Source organism: Ranitomeya variabilis, chromosome 4 (assembly GCF_051348905.1).
Source record: "Ranitomeya variabilis isolate aRanVar5 chromosome 4, aRanVar5.hap1, whole genome shotgun sequence".
NCBI classification, from domain to species: Eukaryota; Metazoa; Chordata; class Amphibia; order Anura; family Dendrobatidae; genus Ranitomeya; species Ranitomeya variabilis.
In genome coordinates, this window is record NC_135235.1 from 716,241,407 (window position 1) to 716,265,869 (window position 24,463).

The 24,463-nt window shown below is 44.2% G+C and overlaps 1 protein-coding gene across 1 annotated transcript in view; it reads left to right on the forward strand.

Moving 5' to 3' along the window:
* The first annotated feature begins 2,983 nt into the window (after positions 1-2,983).
* Positions 2,984-24,463, forward strand: part of LOC143766596 (uncharacterized) — a 41,164-nt gene continuing 19,684 nt past the window's right edge. The window contains exons 1-6 of the mRNA XM_077254388.1: positions 2,984-3,060; positions 10,125-10,274; positions 10,404-10,583; positions 10,667-10,790; positions 10,874-10,971; positions 11,151-11,241. Of these exons, the coding sequence (XP_077110503.1) occupies positions 3,034-3,060; positions 10,125-10,274; positions 10,404-10,583; positions 10,667-10,790; positions 10,874-10,971; positions 11,151-11,241 (670 nt within the window). The 5' untranslated portion in view covers positions 2,984-3,033. The remainder of the gene's footprint in view (positions 3,061-10,124; positions 10,275-10,403; positions 10,584-10,666; positions 10,791-10,873; positions 10,972-11,150; positions 11,242-24,463) is intronic.

Consider the following 24,463-nt stretch of genomic DNA (forward strand, 5'->3'; position numbering starts at 1 on the left):
GCCTCAAGATCAGCAACATCCTTCTGAGGCGCGTAGCCGGCGGCCGGAACGCTGAGGAAGTAAGAGACTCTACGCATTACTTTTAACTACGGCCGGGCAGGTAACTTTAGGTTAGCTGTCTCACCTTTACACCTAACGAAGACAACGGAGGCAATTGTGGGGAGGGGCGTCTCTAGGGTCCCTATAAAATAACTCCTGGCCTACCCCGTCATACGGGTGCGTCCTATCCATGTCATCTGGGGGACGGAGAGAGAAAGAACAGAAACATGCACAACAGTTGTGAGGACTATCCCGTGGTGCTCAGCAGGGAGGTACTACAACACACAGGTGCTGGTAGGAAGGCCACTGATTTCCACCTGTAAAGGGAACTCTGGATGTGCCTTCGGACCGGCCAGTCTCAGCCAGCCCTGTTAGCAGTGCTCTGGATTGCAGATGCCGAAGCCTTCAGTAAAGAGGTAAAGAGACTGCAACCCTGTGTCCTCATTATTTACTGCGACCTACACCGTCACCTACATCTTTAATTGAGCGCCCCTTAGCAGGGCCACGGACCCGGTCAGGCCACCGTGACATGCCCAGAACAGAGAGAGAGAGACCCGGTACCGAGTACCCCGTTGCCCTGCGTTTGGGGGCCGCTCCACTAGTATTATGTGAGGACTGGCAGAACGCACCGAGTTAATATAAATGTTATAATTGGTGCGTTTGCAGGAGACAACCTGCTGCTAGAAAATGACGGCACTATATGTATAAGTGAACTCAGTTACTTCACTGAGTCACACAGAAAAGAACACGCTGTGCCCTGCTAGTGTTACAGGGCAACACAGCTAACTGCTGAGCTGATGGCAGTCAGTGGTCACGCACACAGAGAAGCACACAAAAACTCCTCACCGGAGGTGCCGGTATTCTAGGGGCTTATTTCAGCTGGGTCCCTGAATACAATCATACAGGCGCGACCACAATTAGCAAGCTCATAACATGAAGTGATACTAGCGCATGGCCACGCAAACTTTTTATAGCTGCAGCAGCTTCAGGACCTTCCAAGAGGACCAATGGAAGCTGCTACAATACTAGAGCAACTTCAGGACCTTCCTAGAGGACCAATGGGAGCCACAGCAGTACCTGAGCATGTGACCCCTGACCTCCAATGAGAGGTCTTACCTTGGGCATGCTCAGAAGGGAAAAAGCAGGACTTAGTCCCAGAGACGTCTGCTCGCCGCTGACCAGTACTGGTTACAATGGCTGAGCCTGGGAAAGCAGCAGAAACCATCCACACAGTATCAGGTTCAGCCAGACGCTGGGATTGACATCTCCGCTGAGCAGGTTCCACTGTGGCTGGAGAGGAATGGGAGACCGCAGAGGAGATGGCTCGAGATTCCCCCTGTGCAGAGGCAGGAACTTGACCCCTAACATCAGGTTCAAGGCCTCCCCATGTCCTCTACAGGGATCCGGTCCTACTCCCAGGACCTCCCAACACAGAAGCCTTCCAGGACCTAGCACACAGACCACTCAGGTCCACACTTTCTCCATATGTGACCCACACACTGGTCATGGACATTATCAAGCTGTAACCACTCCCATAGGTGGGAGCTGTGTGTGGCTAGTTCAACCCGCCCAACTCTCAGAACTAGCCTGGCCAGCCTCCCTACACAATTATACAAACAACACAATTTCTTGTGGGACTACAGGTCCCAGAACAACCTTACTTCAATCTGACAGCGCAGAGTATCTTCCTCTACGACACACATACTGGCCATTCACAATAATGCTGGACTTTGTCTCATCACCATAGTTGTGACTGCCATGCATTCTTATGGCCTCCATGCGTATCCTGGGGAGACCATGCAGCACCCCCTACCTGTAACAGGAGTCACTGCATCACACTTGGCATATTTTTTTTGGAACTATGGTGAACCCTGCATTTCTGAAAACATCCAGAACCATCTGTATCTTTGGTAGATAACTAGCCCAACAAGGCTAAAGACCACAATGTCATCGAGGTACACTGCGCCACACTTCTTATGCGGAGTCAGGATCCGATCCATCTCCCTCTGGAAGGTTACCGGTGCCCCCTGCAGACTGAAGGGCATTCTGGTGTATTGAAAACACCCATCAGAAGTCGAGAAGGCCATCTTCTCCTTGACACTATGGGACATGGGGATTTGCCAATAGCCCTTCGTCAGGTATAGGGTTGTAATGTACCTTGCGGGACCAAGTCTCCCAATGAGCTCGTCCACATAAGACATCGGGTATGCATCAAATCTTTAAAGTTCATTCAGCTTGCTGTAGTCGTTGCAGAACCGCCACTCACCATCGGGCTTTGGCACGAGGACGATTGGACTCGATCATCCACTTTTCGACTCCTCTATCTCCCCGAGATCTTGCATCCTCTTCAACTCATTTGAAATCACCTCCTGACGTGCTTCCGGAATTCTATAGGGCTTGAGGTTCACCCTGACATGCGGTTCTATCAACACTTTATGCTCTACCACTTGAGTATGCCTTGACAGCTCAGAGAACAGGTCATAGTTCTGCTGCAACAGCTCCCGACACCGTTGCCTCTGGGCGGGCGTTAGAGTCTCTGCAACAGTGACAACATCCACTGTCACTTTGGGACTGGCTCCCAGGCAAGGGGCATCCAGCGATTCTCAGGCTCGCCAAGGTTTTAGCAAGTTCACATGATAAGATTTGGTGTAGCTTCCTTCGACCCGGCTGTGTACCTTGTAATTATCTTCACCCAGTTTTTCCACCACCTCATATGGGCCTTGCCACCTAGCTAGGAACTTGCTCTCCACCGTATGGATAAGCACTAGCTCCACCTCATACACAGCTCCGCTCTGTACACCTCATACACACATGGCTCTGCTACATCCACACTGTAAACCCCTCCTGACCTCACACATAAACTTCAGCTCATCCAGCACCATGACAACCAGCACAGCAGAGTCCTGCATACACTGAGGCCCCCAATCATGTGACCCCTGACTCCTCCCCTCCTGTGACCTCATCACAGGTCCTGTGCGCACAGAGCAGCCATATATGTGGTGTGTAGCTCTGCAGGTAAAGGTATGTGGAGATTCCCCATTACTGGCGCATTAATATTAGAAATATATTGCTTGGTCTTCCAGACCTTATCTTGACCTCCACTGTTCCTGTTAACTGCTATTTCTCAATTACATTTAGAACTGAGGAAAGGGCAACTTGAGAACACTTTGTTATCTTCTTATATCCTTCTCCTGCTTTGTGGCCTCCACCATTGTCAGAGAGCTCGGCAGCTGCTTAGAACCCATGGCTGCACAAGGTTAGAGGAGGCTGGGTTTTTACAAAGCTGGGAAATTTGCAGCACCTGGCCTTTCCTAACAATGATAGTGAGCAAGCCATAACACTAAGGGTATGTGCACACACTGCGGATTTTGCTGCAGATCCACAGCGGATTGGCCGCTGCAGATTCGCAGCAGTTTCCATGCGGTGTACAGTACCATGTAAACCTATGGAATACAAAATCCGCAGTGCTCATGCTGCGGAAAAAAACGCTCGGAAACGTAGCATTGTTTATTCCGCAGCATGTCAATTGTTTTGTGCGGATTCCGCAGCGGTTTACACCTGCTCCACAATAGGAATCCGCAGGTGTAAAACCGCAGGTGGAATCCGCACAAAATCCACAAAAAAAATCGCGGTAAATCCGAGATAATTCCACAGGAAATCCACAGTGCGGTTTACCTGCAGATTTACCAAAATCAGTCCGGAAAAATCCGCAGAGTAATCCGCAGCTTGCGCACGTGCCTTAACAGGCTAATTAAGGTGTGAAACCTCGGTCAAAGTTATCTGAACACACAAATCTCCAAACGTGCCTAAACTTTTTTATCGCCCCCTTTTCCTTTTTGTACTTTTTAAAATTTTAAAAAAATGCCAATATTTGCCTAATATACAAAGGAAATGTGAAATCTTTAACTTTAGGCCTTTTAGACATAATTTAATCTTTAACTTGCTTAAGGCTATGTGCACACGTTCAGGTTTTTTTACGTTTTTTTCAGCCGTTTTCCACGGGAAAAACGCTTAAAAAATGCATACACAAGCATCCCATCATTTTTAACCCCTTCAAGACCTTGGGATTTTCCGTTTTTCCGTGTCCGTTTTTTGCTCCCCTCCTTCCCAGAGCCATAACTTTTATATTTTTCTGTCATTATGGCCATGTGAGGGCTTATTTTTTGCGGGACAAGTTGTACTTTTGAACGACATCATTGGTTTTACTATGACATGTTATAGAAAATGGGAAAAAAATTCCAAGTGCGGTGAAATTGCAAAAAAAAGTGCAATCCCATGCATGTTTTGTGTTTGGCTTTTTTGCTAGGTTCACTAAATGCTAAAACTGACCTGCCATTATGATTCTCCAGGTCAGTACGAGTTCATAGACACCTAACATGACTAGGTTATTTTTTATCTAAGTGGTGAAAAAAAATTCCACACTTTGCTTAAAAAAAACCCCAAATTTGCACCATTTTCCGATACCCGTAGCGTCTCCATTATTCGTGATCTGGGGTCGGGTGCAGGCTTATTTTTTGCATGCCGAGCTGGTGTTTTTAAATATGTCATTTTGGTGGAGATACGTTGTTTTGATGGCCCGTTATTGCATTTCAATGCAATGTTGTGGCGACCAAAAAAACATAATTTTGGCGTTTTTAACTTTTTTCTCGCTACGCCGTTTAGCGATCAGGTTAATCCTTTTTTTTATTGATAGATTCGGGCGATTCTGAATGCAGCGATACCAAATATGTGTAGGTTTGGTTTTATTTTTATTGTTTTATTTTGAATGGGGCGAGGGGGGTGATTTAAACTTTTATATTTTTTTTAATTTATTTCATATTTTTTTAAACATTTTTTTAAACTTTTGTCATGCTTCAATAGCCTCCATGGGAGGCTAGAAGCTGGCATAGCCTGATCGGCTCTGCTACATAGCAGCGATCATCAGATCGCTCCTATGTAGCTTAATTACAGGCTTGCTATGAGCGCCTACCACAGGGTGGCGCTCACAGCAAGCCGGCATCAGCAACCATAGAGGTCTCAAGGAGACCTGGTTACTATGCCGACGCATCGCTGACCCCCGATCATGTGACGGGGGTCGGCGATGAGTGCATTTCTGGCCGCTTGGCCGGAAGCGATAGTTAAATGCCGCTGTCAGCGTTTGACAGCGGCATTTAACTAGTTAATAGCGGCGGGTGGATCGCGATTCCACTCGCCGCTATTGCGCGCACATGTCAGCTGTTCAAAACAGCTGACATGTCGCGGCTTTGATATGGGCTCACTGCCGGAGCCTGCATCACAGCAAGGGATCTGACCTCGGACGTACTATCCTGTCCGAGGTCAGAAAGGGGTTAATGCATTTCACAATTTTTGTGCATATGCTGTAAATCATTGCTGTAAAAAACGCAGCATGTTCATTAATTTTGCGGATTTTTTGTGTTTTTGCCGCTATTTAATGCATTGGGAAGCTCCAGAAAAAAAACGTGAAAAAAATGCAAGGAAATCTCCTGCAGGAAAAGTGTGGTTTTGTTCAGGAGAATTCAGCAGAAAATCCTGACGTGTGCACATAGCCTAACTGTTCACAATAACAGCAAAAAAAAACATATTTTACAAGTGGGATATTTTTCAGTTTAGTACTTCACAGCACATCCGCACTTTTATTATTTACATTTTTTTCACAGTAATATTGCATACACTGGTCCCATATTTTCATTTTTCTTAAGTGTTTATCCACACTTTAACACTTTACAGCTCACCGCTAATATTCACACACATTAATAGGCAGCTCATAGAGGAAACACTTTCTTCACCACTCCCCCTCTATATGTATAATGTGTCCTTATTCGTGTTTATCTCCATACATATTAGGCCCAGCACCCATTATACATTCCCTTGCCATTCTATTTACTGACGGCACATTATATATCCAGGCTTGGGATAACGGAGCGCACGCTTTTTTGGACCACGCTTCCTGCCCTGCTTGTCTTCGGCCTTCGGACCCCGCTGGCACGCAGTGCGGTTGTTACCATGACCTCGATACTGAGCACTTTCACCGCTCATAACTATCTACCTTCACAGCTGACATAGTTGTTCTAACTTTTCAGTATACATAGCAGTCCCCACGTTGGTTGCCACTTGGAATGATTCAAGCATTCATGGCGAATACAATGTCTTGTTCTCCATCCTGTGCTACAGATCGTTGGCAGCGTGTTGTGTTACACTTTTTATGCAAGTTAGTCAGCTCTTCTGTCAGGATTACATGATCTCACTGGAGTTAAAGGGAACCTGACATCAGATCTGGCTGATATAAGAGACGGCCACCACCTTCCAGGGCTTATACACAGCATTCTATAATGTTGTAGATACATCCTACATCCAACCTGCAAGATAAGAAAAATAACTTTTATTATACTCACCCGGGGGCGTTCCGGTCGGATGGGTGTCTCAGGTAAGGGTCTGGCATCTCCCATCTTCTTGCGATGCCACCCTCCTGTTGCTTCCTCACTCACCGGCATCGCGCTCCTGCGCAGGTGTACTTATCTGCCCTACTGAGGGCAGAGGAAAGTACTGCAGTGAGTGGGCGCTGGGCCTCTCTGACCTTTCCCAGCGCCTGCACACTGCAGTACTTTCCTCTGTCCTCAATAGAGCAGATAAGTACGCCTGCGCAGGAGCCGATGCCGGGGAGTCATGAAGCAACAGGAGGGCGGTGATCATAAGAAGGGAGGCGCTGGACATGGGCCTGAGACACCCATCGGACCGGACCGCCCTGCAGGTGAGTATAATAAAGTTATTTTTCTTATCTTTCAGTTCGGATCGGGGGCTTATCTACAGCATTATAGAATGCTGCAGCTAAGCCCTGAAAGGCAGTGGCCACATCTTATATCTGCCATAACAGCTGACAGGTTCCCTTTAATAGAGACTTGTATACATACGCACTATGCACTGTAATATTCTTATTGCTGGGTTAGACACCATGTTTGGGCCCTTCCCTGTCATTTATATTTGCATCTAGATATAAATATATAGGTGGGCGCAAGTGCAACTAGAGAGGTATTTTACGTATTTGGCTGCAAACAGGGCAACACCACAAAGTTGTCAGAAACTAAACGTAAAAACTCATATAGTTTGCGTCTATACATACCAACTGTACCAATAAAAAAGAGGGAACATTTTTATTAAATGTATATTAAAATAAAATTATATGATCAAATAGCCTAAAAAGTCATTTGTATGTATATACCTAAAATATACCGAAAATATAAAGTCCTATTAGCTCATATATGTTTCTTGATCCAACTGTTGGTGCACATCTATTTCCAGTTAAAATGCAGGTGGCAGGCAATGCTGTATTTACCTTTTGATAGGCGATGTTGATGTCCACAGTAGGGTTTTTTTTCCTCCTGGAATCCCCCTTTGTGCAGATGGTGGTAGAAGTGAAAATCAAAACAGCAGCTCAGGAACCAAAGTATCTTCAGGAGCGCTGTCCCAGCCGGTGACAAACGCTCCCTTAGCCTCCTTCCCAGCGGTGCACGAGCTTGGAGAGCTCGTGGTCAAGGTGTACGATGCCGCGTTCAGCTGACAGGACCTTGTGTGACGTCAGTTGTCACGTGACCGGCAGGGGTACGAGGAGCTATCAGGACCAATTCGCGGGTTCTGCGGGTGGAGGTCGGTGCTGGAGGCTCCATTATTCTCTATGTGGAGTGCGGCTCTGCTGGTGGAGGTCGGTGCTGGAGGCTCCATTATTCTCTATGTGGAGTGTGGCTCTGCGGGTGGAGGTCGGTGCTGGAGGCTCCATTATTCTCTATGTGGAGTGCGGCTCTGCGGGTGGAGGTCGGTGCTGGAGGCTCCATTATTCTCTATGTGGTGTGCGGCTCTGCGGGTGGAGGTCGGTGCTGGAGGCTCCATTATTCTCTATGTGGAGTGCGGCTCTGCTGGTGGAGGTCGGTGCTGGAGGCTCCATTATTCTCTATGTGGAGTGCGGCTCTGCGGGTGGAGGTCGGTGCCGGAGGCTCCATTATTCTCTATGTGGAGTGCGGCTCTGTGGGTGGAGGTCGGTGCTGTAGGCTCCATTATTCTCTATATGGAGTGCGGCTCTGCGGGTGGAGGTCGGTGCCGGAGGCTCCATTATTCTCTATGTGGAGTGCGGCTCTGTGGGTGGAGGTCGGTGCTGGAGGCTCCATTATTCTCTATGTGGTGTGTGGCTCTGCGGGTGGAGGTCGGTGCTGGAGGCTCCATTATTCTCTATGTGGAGTGCGGCTCTGCGGGTGGAGGTCGGTGCCGGAGGCTCCATTATTCTCTATGTGGAGTGCGGCTCTGTGGGTGGAGGTCGGTGCTGTAGGCTCCATTATTCTCTATGTGGTGTGCGGCTCTGCGGGTGGAGGTCGGTGCTGGAGGCTCCATTATTCTCTATGTGGAGTGCGGCTCTGCGGGTGGAGGTCGGTGCCGGAGGCTCCATTATTCTCTATGTGGAGTGCGGCTTTGTGGGTGGAGGTCGGTGCTGTAGGCTCCATTATTCTCTATATGGAGTGCGGCTCTGCGGGTGGAGGTCGGTGCTGGAGGCTCCATTATTCTCTATGTGGAGTGCGGCTCTGCGGGTGGAGGTCAGTGCTGGAGGCTCCATTATTCTCTATGTGGAGTGCGGTTCTGCGGGTGGAGGTCGGTGCTGGAGGCTCCATTATTCTCTATGTGGAGTGTGGCTCTGCGGGTGGAGGTCAGTGCTGGAGGCTCCATTATTCTCTATGTGGAGTGCGGTTCTGCGGGTGGAGGTCGGTGCTGGAGGCTCCATTATTCTCTATGTGGAGTGCGGCTCTGCGGGTGGAGGTCAGTGCTGGAGGCTCCATTATTCTCTATGTGGAGTGCGGTTCTGCGGGTGGAGGTCGGTGCTGGAGGCTCCATTATTCTCTATGTGGAGTGCGGCTCTGCGGGTGGAGGTAGGTGCTGGAGGCTCCATTATTATCTATGTGGAGTGCGGCTCTGCAGGTGGAGGTCAGTGCTGGAGGCTCCATTATTCTCTATGTGGAGTGCGGCTCTGCGGGTGGAAGCTCCACACACCAGAACTGTAGCAGGTAAAGACCCCAATATCCACAGGTGTCCCTTCTAATTGGGGGAACTATCACCTCTAATAATCCTCGGACAGTTCTGACAAACACAGAAAAGTGCCCCTTTATGGAGGTGACAGAAAGTCTGTTTAGTCACTTTAGCTTCATAGTATCAGCTCTAATCCAATGGTGGGATAGCGATTTACCCTGAAGAGTCACAGATTGTGGGGTTGTTATAAAATGTTATGTTTAGGGGGTTTTGTGTTGTCTCCTTATAAGAATCACAATGGTTTTGTTCCTTTTCCGCTGATAGATACAAACAACCCAACTATGAAAGACGGGAACCAAGGAAACATGTATTACTCTCATAGTACGGGGCCTCTACACAGTATAATGTTCCCACAGTACATTCAATCCCCCTTTTTATTTTCTTTTTGTGTTTTTCATGTAACTTAGGGAAGCTTACGGGGAAAAAAAACAAAAGAAAAACATCATATTCAGAGAAAAAGAAACCCTGTACATGGAGACATTGGCCTCATATATCCCCTGTCTTGGTTCTTACAAACAAATTTTTATAAAAGCCTCAAACTTCTGTGTGTGAATCAGACACGAGATCTAACATGATAGAAGATTACAGTGCGGGGAAGACGGGAAACCTTCATACAGAGGCCGGTGGTGATGGAGTCAGTGACCGACTCTGGACAAATATGTTTCTAGAGCCGTAGTAGAAGATGAAGATGTCGTCCTCATCATGAAGTAGTTATTTCTCCTGTCACGTGTAATGAATATCTCCTGCAGTATTGCTAATGCCGATTCCAGGGTCGGTAAATGAGACGAGAATTAGCGTTATGGAAGATGAGTCTATGAGGAACGTATTCAGCTGCCGACTCCGAGGGAGAAACTGCTTGTTGTCTGTGGCCTAAATATATAGGTTTCATTAGTAGATGTAAAAAAGAAAACTAAATACTGTAAAATAATAAATCTCCTCATGTTTCCCTTATTATCTCCAGTAATTGTATTATTACACAGGATTCTTATGATGTTACATCGGCTCATCTTCTTCTCATTCAGGTCTCTACAATATCGGATCCTCTCAGTGAAGATCTTCTATATAAGAGAATTTTCCTGATTTACCCATCAAGGATGGATATGGACAGAGACAAGATGGCAGAGAGGATATTACACCTCACCCTAGAGATCCTCGTCCGGCTTACTGGAGAGGTGAGAGATTCTGATGAAGTCACATTACATCATTCTTATCTATGGGAATACAAGATGGACAGAACTGGAGAGGTGAGGACTCTGGAAATGTCTGTAGTGAGATTTATTAATGTGTCTCTCCATAACCAGGATTACACAGTAGTGAAGAAGACCTCTAGTGAGCGCTGTCTGGACCCTGTGTCTGAAGGATGTAAAAGACCCTTGAGCCCAATCATGGGACCTCCACCTCACCCCCTGATACATGAGGACATCAATGACCAGAAGATCCTAGAACTCACCTACAAGATGATTGAGCTGCTGACTGGAGAGGTGACACTGCTGGGAATGCTGGGACATTATACAGTGACGCTATGAAGGCATCGGGGGGATGACGGTATCATTGTGTGTGTCAGGTTCCTATAAGGTGTCAAGATGTTGCCGTCTATTTCTCCATGGAGGAATGGGAGTATTTAGAGGGACACAAAGATCTGTACAAGGAAGTCATGATGGAGGTTCCCCAGCCCCTCACATCACCAGGTAATAGACAGGACTAAATACACACGGCCTGTAATTATCTGTATGTAAAGAATGAATTCAGTCCCTGTATGTGTTTCCTCCAGATCTATCCAGTAAGAAGACAACACCAGAGAGATGTCCCCGTCCTCTTCTTCCACAGGACTGTAAACAAGAAGATCCTGATATTCCTCAGGATCATCAGGTAGATGGAGAGGTGTCAGAAGATCTCCACTATGATGTGTAGATGGCTGTGAAGGTCTTGTGCTCAGCCTTGCTTTATCCACCAGTATTATATGTTTTATACTTGTGTAATGAGAACGGTGGAGATGGCAGGATTAGAGCTGATCATAGGACTTCTCCATCTCTCAATATTTGTTTCAGGGTGAAGATCTGACCCATATTAATACCACAGAAACATATGTGAGGGGTGATGAGCGGTGTAAAGAGGAGATTCCTACATATGACTACCCAGGTGAGTAGTAACCACTAAATACAGTGAGAAGTAGTTCAGTCATGGCACACTCGTGTGATCACAATTTTGCCTCTAGACCACAACATTCTCCTCCACCTAAAACTGTCCAAATGACTTTGGGTATTGAAAGCTCATTTCTATAGAGCTTACAATCTGGGAAATCCACCTACCTACATAAATTAAGAGATTCTGACCCTTACCTGTCCAGGTCTGTAAACTACAAAACCAAATGACAGCATAAGTAGAATGCGCTGAAAAGTTAGAAAATCACTTGAAGAAAAATATTATAATGCGCCTGTAAGAGAAATCAGAGGGTAATGATGCTGTTACATTTGTAAAGGCAATTCTGACTTCCCAGTGTGGTCCTTCTCCCTCCTGTGGCACGGATGACAACATGCTCAATGTCCCGGCCAATCGGCAGTGTATCTGTTTCCTGTTGTGTGTTCCTGCTTCTCTAGGTCTGCGTACACTCACTCCGATTCTTAAAGGAGCAATGCTCGCACTTTGGGAATGCCTCCAGCCAAAAGCTGGTAGGCATCAGGTACAGGTGCTTCTCACAAAATTGGAATGTCATCAAAAGTTAATTTATTTCAGTTCTTCAATGCAAAAAGTGAAACTCACATATTATAATAGTCATTACAAACAGAATGATCGATTTCAAGTGTTTATTTATGTTAATGTTATGATTATGGCTTACAGCAAATTAAAACCCTGTCCACACTCCCAAAGTACCAATACCTGGTTTAAAAACAACAGTATCACTGTGCTTGATTGGCCAGCAAACTCACCTGACCTTAACCCCATAGAGAATCTATGGGGTATCGTCAAGAGGGGAAACAAAAAAAAAAAGAAAACCATAAAACAAGGATCCCTAAACTACAACTTTTAATGAAAAAAGTCTTAAAAACATGTTCCGAATCGTAGACAAGAAAAATGGCAAGTAGGGAGCTAAATATTATGGGTACAAAAAGTGCATGTCACATCTGGGCATGTGATATATCATTCAAGTGCGGGATCCCCCAAAAGAAGCCCCGATCAGGCTCTATCCACAGGTAGGCAACACCACAAATCAATACCCAACGCATTTTACCCCCATGGGAATAACTGAGGTCCATCAGGGGATATAGAAGCCACAAGACAAATGAAAAAATGATGAAAAAAAAAAAAAGGCTCAGGCACTTGAATGATACATCACAAGCCCAGATGAGAACACGATCATTGTATCATTTTTTCTATTATGAAAATCTATCATATTCTTATGAAACTTAATTGTGTACAGTCCTATTATGGATACTGTCTAGGGCTTGGACTTATTATGGGTCCCTGTCCTCTGTTTGATGTTGATTTTATCAGGACAATGAGACAAATATACTTACATTGCGTCCTTTTACCCACATTTCAAATTTTTTGTGTCAGTATTTTCTGGCCTATCTAGGTTTTAGCCTTTGTAAGGGATTTGCTTTATGATACTGCTCAAATACGTATGCAGATCATAGGTGGCTGTTAAAATTAATCTATTGATACAGCCTTCTCACTTGAATATTGAGGAGATATATATATATACACACACACACACACACACACCTCAGAAAATAAAGTGAACACTTAAACAGAATAGAACTCCAAGTAAATCAAATTTCTGTGAAATAAAACTGTCCACTTAGGGAACAACTCTGTTTGACAATCAATTTCACATGCTGTTGTGCAAATGGAATAAACAACAGATGGAAATTATTGGCAATTATCAAGGCACCCTCAATAAAGGAGTGTTTCTGCAGGTGGGGACCACAGGCCACGTCTCAGTACCAATGCTTTCTGGCTGATGTTTTGGTCACTTTTGAATGTTGGTTGTGCTTTCACACTCACGGTAGCATGAGACGGACTCTACAACCCTCACAAGTGGCTCACGTAGTGAAGCTCATCCAGGATGGCACATCAATGCGAGCTGTGGCAAGAAGGTTTGCTGTGTCTGTCAGAGTAGTGTCCAGAGGCTGGGGCGCTACCAGGAGACAGGCCAGTACACCAGGAGACTTGTAGGAGGGCAACAACCCAGCAGCAGGACCACTACCTCTGCCTTTGTGCAAGGAGGAACAGGAGGAGCACTGCCAGAGCCCCGCATGTGTGCATGTGTCTGCACAAACAGAAACTGGCCCGTTGTCTACAGATGGGGGTTGTGCTCACAGCCCAACACCGTGCAGGACGCTTGGCATTTGCCACAGAACACCAGGATTGGCAAATTCGCCACTGGAGCCCTGTGCTCTTCACAGATGAAAGCAGGTTCTAACTGAGCAAATATGACAGACGTGGCAGAGTCTGGAGACGCCATGGAGAGCAATCTGCTGCCTGCAACATCCTTCAGCATGACCGGTTTGGCAGTGGGTCAGTAATGGTGTGGGGTGGCATTTCTTTGGAAGGCCACACAGCCCTCCATGTGCTCACCAGAGGAAGCCTGACTGCCATTAGGTACCGAGATGAGATCCTCAGACCATATGTTGGTGCAATTGGCCCTGGGTTCCTCGTAATGCAGGACAATGCCAGACCTCATGTGGCTGGAGTGTGTCAGCAGTTCCTGCAAGATGAAGGCATTCAAGCTATTAACTGGTCCGCCCATTCCCCAGACCTGAATCTGATTGAACACATCTGGGACATCATGTCTCGCTCCACCCACCAACGTCACGTTGCACCTCAGACTGTTCAGGAGTTGGCGGATGCTTTCGTCCAGGTTTGGGAGGAGATCCCTCAGGAGACCATCCGCTGCCTCATCAGAAGCATGCCCAGGCATTGTAGGGAGGTCATACAGGCACATGGAGGCAGCACACACACAACTGAACATCATTTCCTTGTCTTGAGGCATTTCCACTGAAGATGGATCAGCCTGTAATTTGATTTTCCACTTTGATTATGAGTATCATTCCAAATCCAGACCTCCATGGGATATTCATTTTGATTTACATTGATGATTTTTATTTTTCATTGTTCTAAACACATTCCACTATATAATGAATAAAGATTTGCAACTGAAATATTTCATTCAGTGACATCTAGGATGTGGTGTTTTAGTGTTCCCTTTGTTTTGAGCAGTGCGTGTGTGTGAATGTGTGTGTATATACATATATATATACAGTGGGGCAAAAAAGTATTTAGTCAGTCAGCAATAGTGAAAGTTCCACCACTTAAAAAGATGAGAGGCGTCTGTAATTTACATCATAGGTAGACCTCAACTATGGGAGACAAACTGAGGAAAAAAAAATCCAGAAAATCACATTGTCTGTTTTTTTATCATTTTATTTGCATTTGATGGTGGAAAATAAGTATTTGGTCAGAAACAAACAATCAAGATTTCTGGCTCTCACAGACCTGTAACTTCTTCTTTAAGAGTCTCCTCTTTCCTCCACTCATTACCTGTAGTAATGGCACCTGTTTAAACTTGTTATCAGTACAAAAAGACACACCTGTGCACACCCTCAAACAGTCTGACTCCAAACTCCACTATGGTGAAGACCAAAGAGCTGTCAAAGGACGCCAGAAACAAAATTGTAGCCCTGCACCAGGCTGGGAAGACTGAATCTGCAATAGTCAACCAGCTTGGAGTAAAGAAATCAACAGTGGGAGCAATAATTAGAAAATGGAAGACATTCAAGACCACTGATAATCTCCCTCGATCTGGGGCTCCACGCAAAATCCCACCCCGTGGGGTCAGAATGATCACAAGAACGGTGAGCAAAAATCCCAGAACCACGCGGGGTGTTATGATCCTAGTGGCAAGGATCGCAGGTCGGACTAGCTAAGTAACTGAACAGTCTACTAGCTCTCGGGAAGTGGTAACTAGATTGACCGCAACCTGATCCTATCCGCAAACAACTATTGGCAGCCGTGGAACGTTACCTAAAAAATCCTAGACGTCTCGTCACGGCCTGAGAAACTGACTATTCCTGGAGGGAAAGTAAGTCCTCACTTGCCTCAGTGAAAGACCCCAAAGATATAGAATAGCAGCCCCACAAATATTAACGGTGAGTTAAGGGGAAAGCACAAACGCAGAGATGAAATCAGATTTAGCAAATGAGGCCCGCTAATACTAGATAGCAGAAAATAGGAAGAGAACTGTGCGGTCAATGAAAAACCCTATTCAAAATATCCACGCAGAGATTGCTCGAGCCCCCGCACCAACTAACGGTGCGGGGGAAGCAACTCCGTACCCCAGAGCTTACCAGCAAAAAGAAATCACATGTTAGCAAGCTGGACTAGACTCATCATACACAGAAATCATATTGCAAGCAGATGAGCAAAAAATATTCAAACAGAACTTAGCTTATCCTGAAGAGGCAGAAAACGAGATAATCAGGAGTAATCAGAATAGCACTGAATATATTGACAGCCGGCAACAAGTGGAAATGAAGCAGGGCTAAATAGGAGCCTCCCTGGTGAATAACGAGGCAGCTGATCCAGCAGACCCGCAGGATAATAAACCAAACCACCAGGGGGAGCCAAAAAACCAAAGTCACACAATACCATCTGTGACCACAAGAGGGAGCCTGAAAACGGAGTTCACAACAGCGGGGGGACCTAGTGAATGAACTGCAGAGAGCTGGGACCAATGTAACAAGGCCTACCATAAGTAACACACTACGCCACCATGGACTCAGATCCTGCAGTGCCAGACGTGTCCCACTGCTTAAGCCAGTACATGTCCGGGCCCGTCTGAAGTTTGCTAGAGAGCATTTGTATGATCCAGAGGAGTTTTGGGAGAATGTCCTATGGTCTGATGAAACCAAACTGGAACTGTTTGGTAGAAACACAACTTATCGTGTTTGGAGGAAAAAGAATACTGAGTTGCATCCATCAAACACCATACCTACTTTAAAGCATGGTGGTGGAAACATCATGCTTTGGGGCTGTTTCTCTGCAAAGGGGCCAGGACGACTGATCCGGGTACATGAAAGAATGAATGGGGCCATTTATCGTGAGATTTTGAGTGCAAACCTCCTTCCATCAGCAAGGGCATTGAAGATGAAACGTGGCTGGGTCTTTCAACATGACAATGATCCAAAGCACACCGCCAGGGCAACGAAGGAGTGGCTTCGTATGAAGCATTTCAAGGTCCTGGAGTGGCCTAGCCAGTCTCCAGATCTCAACCCTATAGAAAACCTTTGGAGGGAGTTGAAAGTCCGTGTTGCCAAGCGAAAAGCCAAAAACATCACTGCTCTAGAGGAGATCTGCATGGAGGAATGGGCCAACATACCAACAACAGTGTGTGGCAACCTTGTGAAGACTTACAGAAAACGTTTGACCTCTGTCATTGCCAACAAAGGATACATTACAAAGTATTGAGATGAAATTTTGTTTCTGACCAAATACTTATTTTCCACCATAATATGCAAATAAAATGATAAAAAACAGACAATGTGATTTTCTGGATTTTTTTTTTCTCAGTTTGTCTCCCATAGTTGAGGTCTACCTATGATGTAAATTACAGACGCCTCTCATCTTTTTAAGTGGTGGAACTTGCACTATTGCTGACTGACTAAATACTTTTTTGCCCCACTGTATATATGAATTAACACATGTGGAATTATATACTTAACAAAAAAGTGTGAAACAACTGAAAATGTCTTATATTCTAGGTTCTTCAAAGTAGCCACCTTTTGCTTTGATGACTGCTTTGCACACTCTTGGCATTCTCTTGATGAGCTTCAAGAGGTAGTCACCGGGAATGGTCTTCCAACAATCTTGAAGGAGTTCCTAGAGATGCTTTGCACTGGTTGGCCCTTTAGCCTTCACTCTGCGGTCCAGCTCACCACAAACCATCTCGATTGGGTTCAGGTGTGGTGACTGTGGAAGCCAGGTCATCTGGTGTAGCACCCCATCACTCTCCTTCTTGGTCAAATAGCCCTTACACAGCCTGGAGGTGTGTTTGGGGTCATTGTCCTGTTGAAAAATAAATGATGGTCCAACTAGACGCAAACCGGATGGAATAGCATGCCGCTGCAAGATGCTGTGGTAGCCATGCTGGTTCAGAATGTCTTCAATTTTGAATAAATCCCCAACAGTGTCACCAGCAAAGCACCCCCACACAATCACACCTCCTCCTTCATGCTTCACTGTGGGAACCAGGCATGTACAGTCCATCCGTTCACCTTTTCTGCATCGCACAAAGACACGGTGGTTGGAACCAAAGATCTCAAATTTGGACTCATCAGACCAAAGCACAGATTTCCACTGGTCTAATGTCTATTCCTTGTGTTATTTAGCCCAAACAAGTCTCTTCTGCTTGTTGCCTGTCCTTAGCAGTGGTTTCCTAGCAGCTATTTTACCATGAAGGCCTGCTGCACAATGTCTCCTCTTAAGAGTTATTGTAGAGATGTGTCTGCTGCTAGAATTCTGTGTGGCATTGACCTGGTCTCTAATCTAAGCTGCTGTTAACCTGCGATTTCTGAGGCTGGTGACTCGAATAAACTTATCCTCAGAAGCAGAGGTGACTCTTGGTCTTCCTTTCCTGGGGCGGTCCTCATGTGAGCCAGTTTCTTTGTAGCGCTTGATGGTTTTTGCCACTGCACTTGGGGACACTTTCAAAGTTTGCCCAATTTTTCGGACTGACTGACCTTCATTTCTTAAAGTAATGATGGCCACTCGTTTTTCTTTACTTAGCTTTTTTCTTGCCATAATACAAATTCTATATTGGTCCTAACCCCATTTATAAGGCAAGAAATCCCACTTATTAAACCTGACAGGGCACACCTGTGAAGTGAAATCCATTCCCGGTGACTACCTCTTGAAGCTCATCAAGAGAATGCCAAAAGTGTGCAAAGCAGTCATCAAAGCAAAAGGTGGCTACTTTGAAGAAGCTAGAATATAAGACATAATTTCAGTTGTTTCACACTTTTTTGAGCATATAATTCCACATGTGTTAATTCATAGTTTTGATGCCTTCAGTGTGAATGTACAATTTTCATAGTCATGAAAATACAGAAAAATCTTTAAATGAGAAGGTGTGTCCAAACTTTTGGTCTGTTCTGTATGTTGAGCAAATAATATTTCATAGAATACCATGAGGCCTCTCATACTGTACATACACATTCCACGTTATTCACTCTTACGTTATAGTCACTCTTAGCAGCTGCTCATACGCTCATCTGTCATCTGTCACTCAGTCTGTGACACACATATAAGTTCACAATACATATTTCACATACAAAGGTATGTTAACCCAAATTATTGTATCCTAATTATCAATGTGCATTGTAAACTATTAAATTTAATATTTCTTTGAATATTCCCCAAATACACATTACCTAACACTTTGTAAAACATTCTATAGATAGGACTAATAAGAACTTGACCTTTGACTTGTAAAGGCTGAGGGGCTTCAAAGCCTTCTTCTTTCTAAGGTTACAAGTTTTAGGGCTCATTTCCACTGGCGAGGAAAACGGACGAGTGCAATCCGATAAAAAATCGGATTGCACTCGGACCAATGTTATTCAATAGGTGTCTTTTCATTTGCAATTTTTTTTCTCAGCCGAAATCGGACTGAGAAAAAAATTGCAGCATGCTGCGATTTGCTGCGAGTCTCGGACGAGACTCGCCAATGCAAGTCAATGGGTGCGAGAAAAAAAACGTACGGAATACGGACCATCCGTATTCCGTCCGTTTTTTACGGATACGTCACCATTCTGTGGCCTAGAACACTGTCCATGGTCCTCTAAATGACTGTCTAAAAATAGTTGCAGAGAAAAAAAACGGATTGCATACGGATGTCATACAGATGTAAAACGGATGGTGCGATTAAAAATCGCATTGCACTCGCATTACACTCGCATGACAATCGCATACGAAGCTACATCCCTTTTTTCGGTCCAGATTACGGACTGATTTGTCTCTCGCCAGTGGAAATGAGCCCTTAAACTGAAACACCTGTTGTGACATGCCATGCAGTAAATATATATTATTACCATGCAAAGGAAAAAACAAGTTTTAGATTGTTACATAATTTTTTTTTTACAGTACACAAATTTTAGATTGTTAGTTATGTATTATTTCTTTTAAGTGTTAAATATATAAAATCATGCAGTTATTGTAACTTCCTGTGTAAATAAAGACATAAATCCATGTAAGAGTTTTTTCTTCAATTCCTGCTTTGAAATGAAAATTCTAAGGAGAAATAAAAGATAAAATGTAAATATCAAATTAATACAAAACAATTTAAATATGTTATACATATGTATATATTTAATATATGTATATAATGTAGTTCTAAATATTATTACTGGAGTAAATTTTTAATTATTTCACTATACATGTAAAAATAGTTACACAATCTCTACCTATAGAATTATGCTACAGTATTTACTGTATACTATATGATTATATATAACTGCAGAATTATACTGTTTCAAATAATTACATATTAATAAATAATACATTGTATAACCCATTTACACATCATATAATATAATTACATTTTTAGCCAATTTCTAAACCAAATCTCAACTCTTTGTCAATAATGTCTTGAAAAGCTCTTGTCATTTTTAGACTTATAGATTCCTTGAAGAGCTACAATAGTGGCATCTTCAGTATACCCCCCATCATGTAGTTCTATGAAGACACTTGTTCCTGTCTGTCAATTTCCGCCATCTTTACAGACAAATCTGAATATTCAGCTTTTAACCCTTTCAGTGCAGTTTCAGTGGAATCTTGAATTTTTTTATGGGGCTTATAACAAATATGTAATTTTCTTCGTACTTCATAGATTTGATTTTGGGAATAACTCAGATTTGGACATTTAGATTTTGGCTTCTGATAAGATTTAATTCTATCTGTTTTCAAAAACATAGTATGATTTGTTTTCCTTTCAAGATTCTCATGTTTTCTAGAAAAATCAAGGGATTGCGCGCATTCAAATAAATAATCTTTTTGTGATGCAATAAGGCTGCTTTCACACTAGCGTCGGCACGGGGCCGTCGCTATGCGTCGGCCCGACATGCCGACACGCATTGTGAAAATAATGCCCGACGTGGGCAGCGGAAGCAGTCTTATGACTCTTCCGCTGCCCCTTTGTTGTGTCCGGTGAGGAGGGGGCGGAGTTTCGGCCACACATGCGCGGTCGAAAATGGCAGACACTATGCGCAAAAAAAGTTACATGTAATGTTTTTTGTGCCGACGGGCCGCCAAAGCGCAACGGTTGCGACGTGTGGCAATACCTCGCAATGCGTCAGTAATGTAAGTCTATGGGGACTTTTTTCTCCTAAACGACGCATTGCGACGTATTGTAAACTATACTAGTGTGAAAGTAGCCTAACACGAGATGCAGAATTTAGGAATCCAAATTTGTTTACAAAACAATTTATCATTGATTGTGTATTGAAATTTGTAATGACAGTTCTGTACAACCTTTCAAATATGGACATGAATATAAAAGTACATTCTTTCCGGCCAATCCTTAATTTTAGAAGAATATCAATATCTGGATAATTTTCTTTTAATCCACAGAATATCAAAATGTTTAATCTTTCTATATCAGTAATTTCTTCATGGAACTCATCATTCTGCATTTTTAATGCGAACCTTGTGGAAAAAGTTACTGGAAGCCACATTTTAAACAACTGATTTTTCTCCTCATTAGTCAAATCAAACTTATCAGCAAAACTCTCAAATATCTCTGAATTTCTGCACACATGGATTTTGTCATCATATGCAGGAATGATCTGGCATAATTTTAACAAGATTTTCCTAGATTTAGTTTGGAGGAGTTGGGCCTCCGAATCGTCTTCTATTTTTAGTGGTCTTTGTACATCATCTTTGTCGGTTCTCATGTCTCCTACGTTTCCTCCACCTTGTTTTTCATCATGAGACACAGCACCTTGAGTGGCCATTACAGACACATGCCTCTCATCTTGTTCACTCTCCACATTACAGTCAATCTTGAGAACATCATTAATTTCCTTAGAAATTCTTTCTATACAGTCTTTTTTGTTTCAGTTTCTCTTTTTCTCTAGATATTAGCTTGCAATCTATCTTTAGATTTGCTATCTTGAATTCTGCATATAAACTCAGCCAGAACATTTCTAGACTAGATTTGTACAAACTTAAAAATTCCATCTGACTTGATTTAGCATACGTATTAATTAAATCCATTTTTCTTACCTTGAACTATCTCCGCTTGTAGTTCCTTTGCTGGACAACGCTGGGCTCTGATCATCAGCACGTCTATTTTCAACACTTGTAATGCTAGTGCTTGTCAATCCGTCTGGCACCTGTTAGTCTCACTCATTGGCTCTCTGTGTGACTCTTGTGACTTGAAGTTTTGTAGTGGAATTCCTGAAAACTTGCACAATTGACATTTAGTGAAGGTCTTCTGTTCCCCCGTGTGCAAGGAGAAGGAAATTCACGCAAAAATAGCAAAAAAATCAAATCTTGGCTGGCTTGGCCAATGTTAAATATGCTTATTTTGCACATTTATTTAATCAGGACTCTTCACCAGGTGTGTTACTCTTAAAGAAAAAATGTCATGATATTTTCGTAAAAAATTTAGTGGTTTATTTAATTGTCCACAGAAAAACCACATTGCAGCAAAACATAAAATAGATGAAATAGTTACGAACAGATTGTCCATTTGTTCCTATCAGCATTTGTTCCACATCTTTCCCAAAGTTCTGAATGGTAAAAGTCGTCTGTCTGTGTGAAGTCTGAAGTCTTCATGGCTACCAGTTGTTCCTTGCTTCTGTGACTTGTCTGACTTCCATGGAGAATGATGGTGAAGGCAGGAGGTGACAGCCCCCACGTGACAGCCCCCTCCTGTTGTGAATTAGACTTTTTGGCTCCCTCTTGTGGTTACTAGTGATATGACTCTGGGATTGTCTTTCCTCAGTTTGGCACCCACCTGGGTCTTTAGTCCAGGGGAGTTGCTATATAAGCTTCCTGGATCCTTAGTCCAGTGCCTGGCATCGTTGTAATCAGATCCTTTCTGTTTGCTCCTGTCTGCTGGTCCGGGTTCGTGCAAAATTAAGCTAAGGCCTGCTTCTTTGTTTTTTGGTTATTTGCTTGCTCTCATTTTTGTCCAGCTTGTACTAAATGTGATTCCTGACCTTGCTGGAAGCTCTAGGGGGCTGGTGTTCTCCCCCCGGGCCGTTAGACGGTTCGGGGGTTCTTGAATATCCAGCGTGGATATTTTGATAGGGTTTTTGCTGACCATATAAGTCATCTTACTATATTCTGCTATTAGCTAGTGGGCCTCTCTTTGCTAAATACCTAGCTCATTCTTACGTTTGTCTTTTCCTCTTACCTCACCGTTATTATTTGTTGGGGGCTTGTATCCAACTTTTGGGGTCTTTTCTCTGGAGGCAAGAAAGGTCTTTCTTTTCCCTTCTAGGGTTAGTTAGTTCTCCGGGTGGCGCGAGACGTCTAGAACCAACGTAGGCACGTTCCCCGGCTGCTGCTATTTGTGGTGCTAGGATTAGATATATGGTCAGCTCAGTTACCACTGCCCTATGAGCTGGTTTTTTGTGTTTGCAGACTTAGTAATTATTTCTGAGACCCTCTGCCATTGGGGTCATAACACCCTCCCACCTAAGAGATGTAATATATATGTCCCACAGACCATGTGTCCTCTCTATATGGTGTTAACTTATACTCTGAGCTATATATACATAAATAGCTTTTGTAATGTCAGCGAAAGACAATGTGCTCAGTACAGAATTAAGAATAATTAATAATTAATATTTAACTGTCTCCCAATGTCCGACTGGGTCATGGCTTCCTCTACGCTGACCCAGTGTGCTGTCAGCGAGATGTACCATCCCTGCCCACATGCACTTGTCCAAGTGTCCGTGTTTAGGTGCACTTTCCCTGTAACAGCATTGTAGAGGGCCCGGGTAATGTTGTGAGACACATGCTTGCTTGTGTAATGTGACGGCAGACCGGGAAAAATTGTGGCAGCTGGGTAACGAGTACCTTGGGATGGTCACCAGCATCAGGTTGCGGAAAGCTTACATCTCCCACGTGCCTAAAATGCAACATTTCAAGTGCAAGGAGACGAGAAATGTGTGAATTTAGTATTGTGGCATTGGCTGCTTATTTCCGCTTGCATTCCAAAGACTGGGGTATGGACAACTGAACGCTGTGCTTGGACAAGGACGTGCTTGTTGATGGTACTAGTTGAGTTTGTGTGCAACTGCAGATGCAGGGCATGAGGCATCTTTGCATGCACCATGGACAGGGGATTGGCTTGCACGCACAACATCAGAAGAGGCAGTGGTATCACCCACAGACACTAGTCATGGAGCCTTGTGTTCAACCAACAAAGTCGGGTGCTTTGCTGCCATGCGCCTGATCATGCTTGTGGTGGTTAGGATGGGAGTTTTGCTACCCCTGCTGATGCAGGCATGGCCGTTGGTGCAAATGGCCTTTTGGGGGTTATCGGCAGAGTCTTTAAAAAACAACCAGGGTGTTACGGGGATATTCAGTGTCTCTCTCTCCCACACCACCTCCTCACCTCGACCACGGTCTTTCGGTGTTCCCCAAGGCTTAGTTCTAGGACCCCTACTCTTCTCCATCTACACGTTGGGCCTGGGACAGCTGATGTAATGGCACGGTTTGCAATATCATCAGTACGCCAATGACATGCAGATCTACCTATCTGTACCTGACATTACCTCCTTACTGACCAAAATCACACATCTTGCTGCTATTTTATCCTTCTTTTATGCTCGCTTTCAAAAAGTGGACATGGACAAAACAGAATACATCATCTTTCAACCATCTCACGCTAAATAGACATGAGAGCTGTGTATGCATCATTCGGTACCACTTTAGTAAGAGGGAAAGTTTGCCCAAGAGAAAATTGATTTTCCAGACATTCAAGGCCTTTTTTCCCCTTTTTTGCAGCTGTGATCTTCATCTTCTTGGTGTTGATGTGGTAAATTTCAAAGTCGTTATCAATACCATCGTCGTCCATATCTTGTAAAGAGGAAATTTGGTGTTTCCCAGAGTCATGGTTATCTACATTTAGTGGCATTCCTTTAACAGTGTTCGTTACACTAGAACAAATAATTTTAGACTGTGACATTTGGATATTATTGGTAATATGTATGGGTGAAGATGAAGAAGCTTGTGCCACGGGTGTGTTTATAGTTACGGACGGTGTACTGCTCTTTAAACTTAGTTTTTCACAAGCATCGATCAGTTTGTTTGGTTTTCCTCCAACACTGATCTGCTTTCTATTATTCAGCAT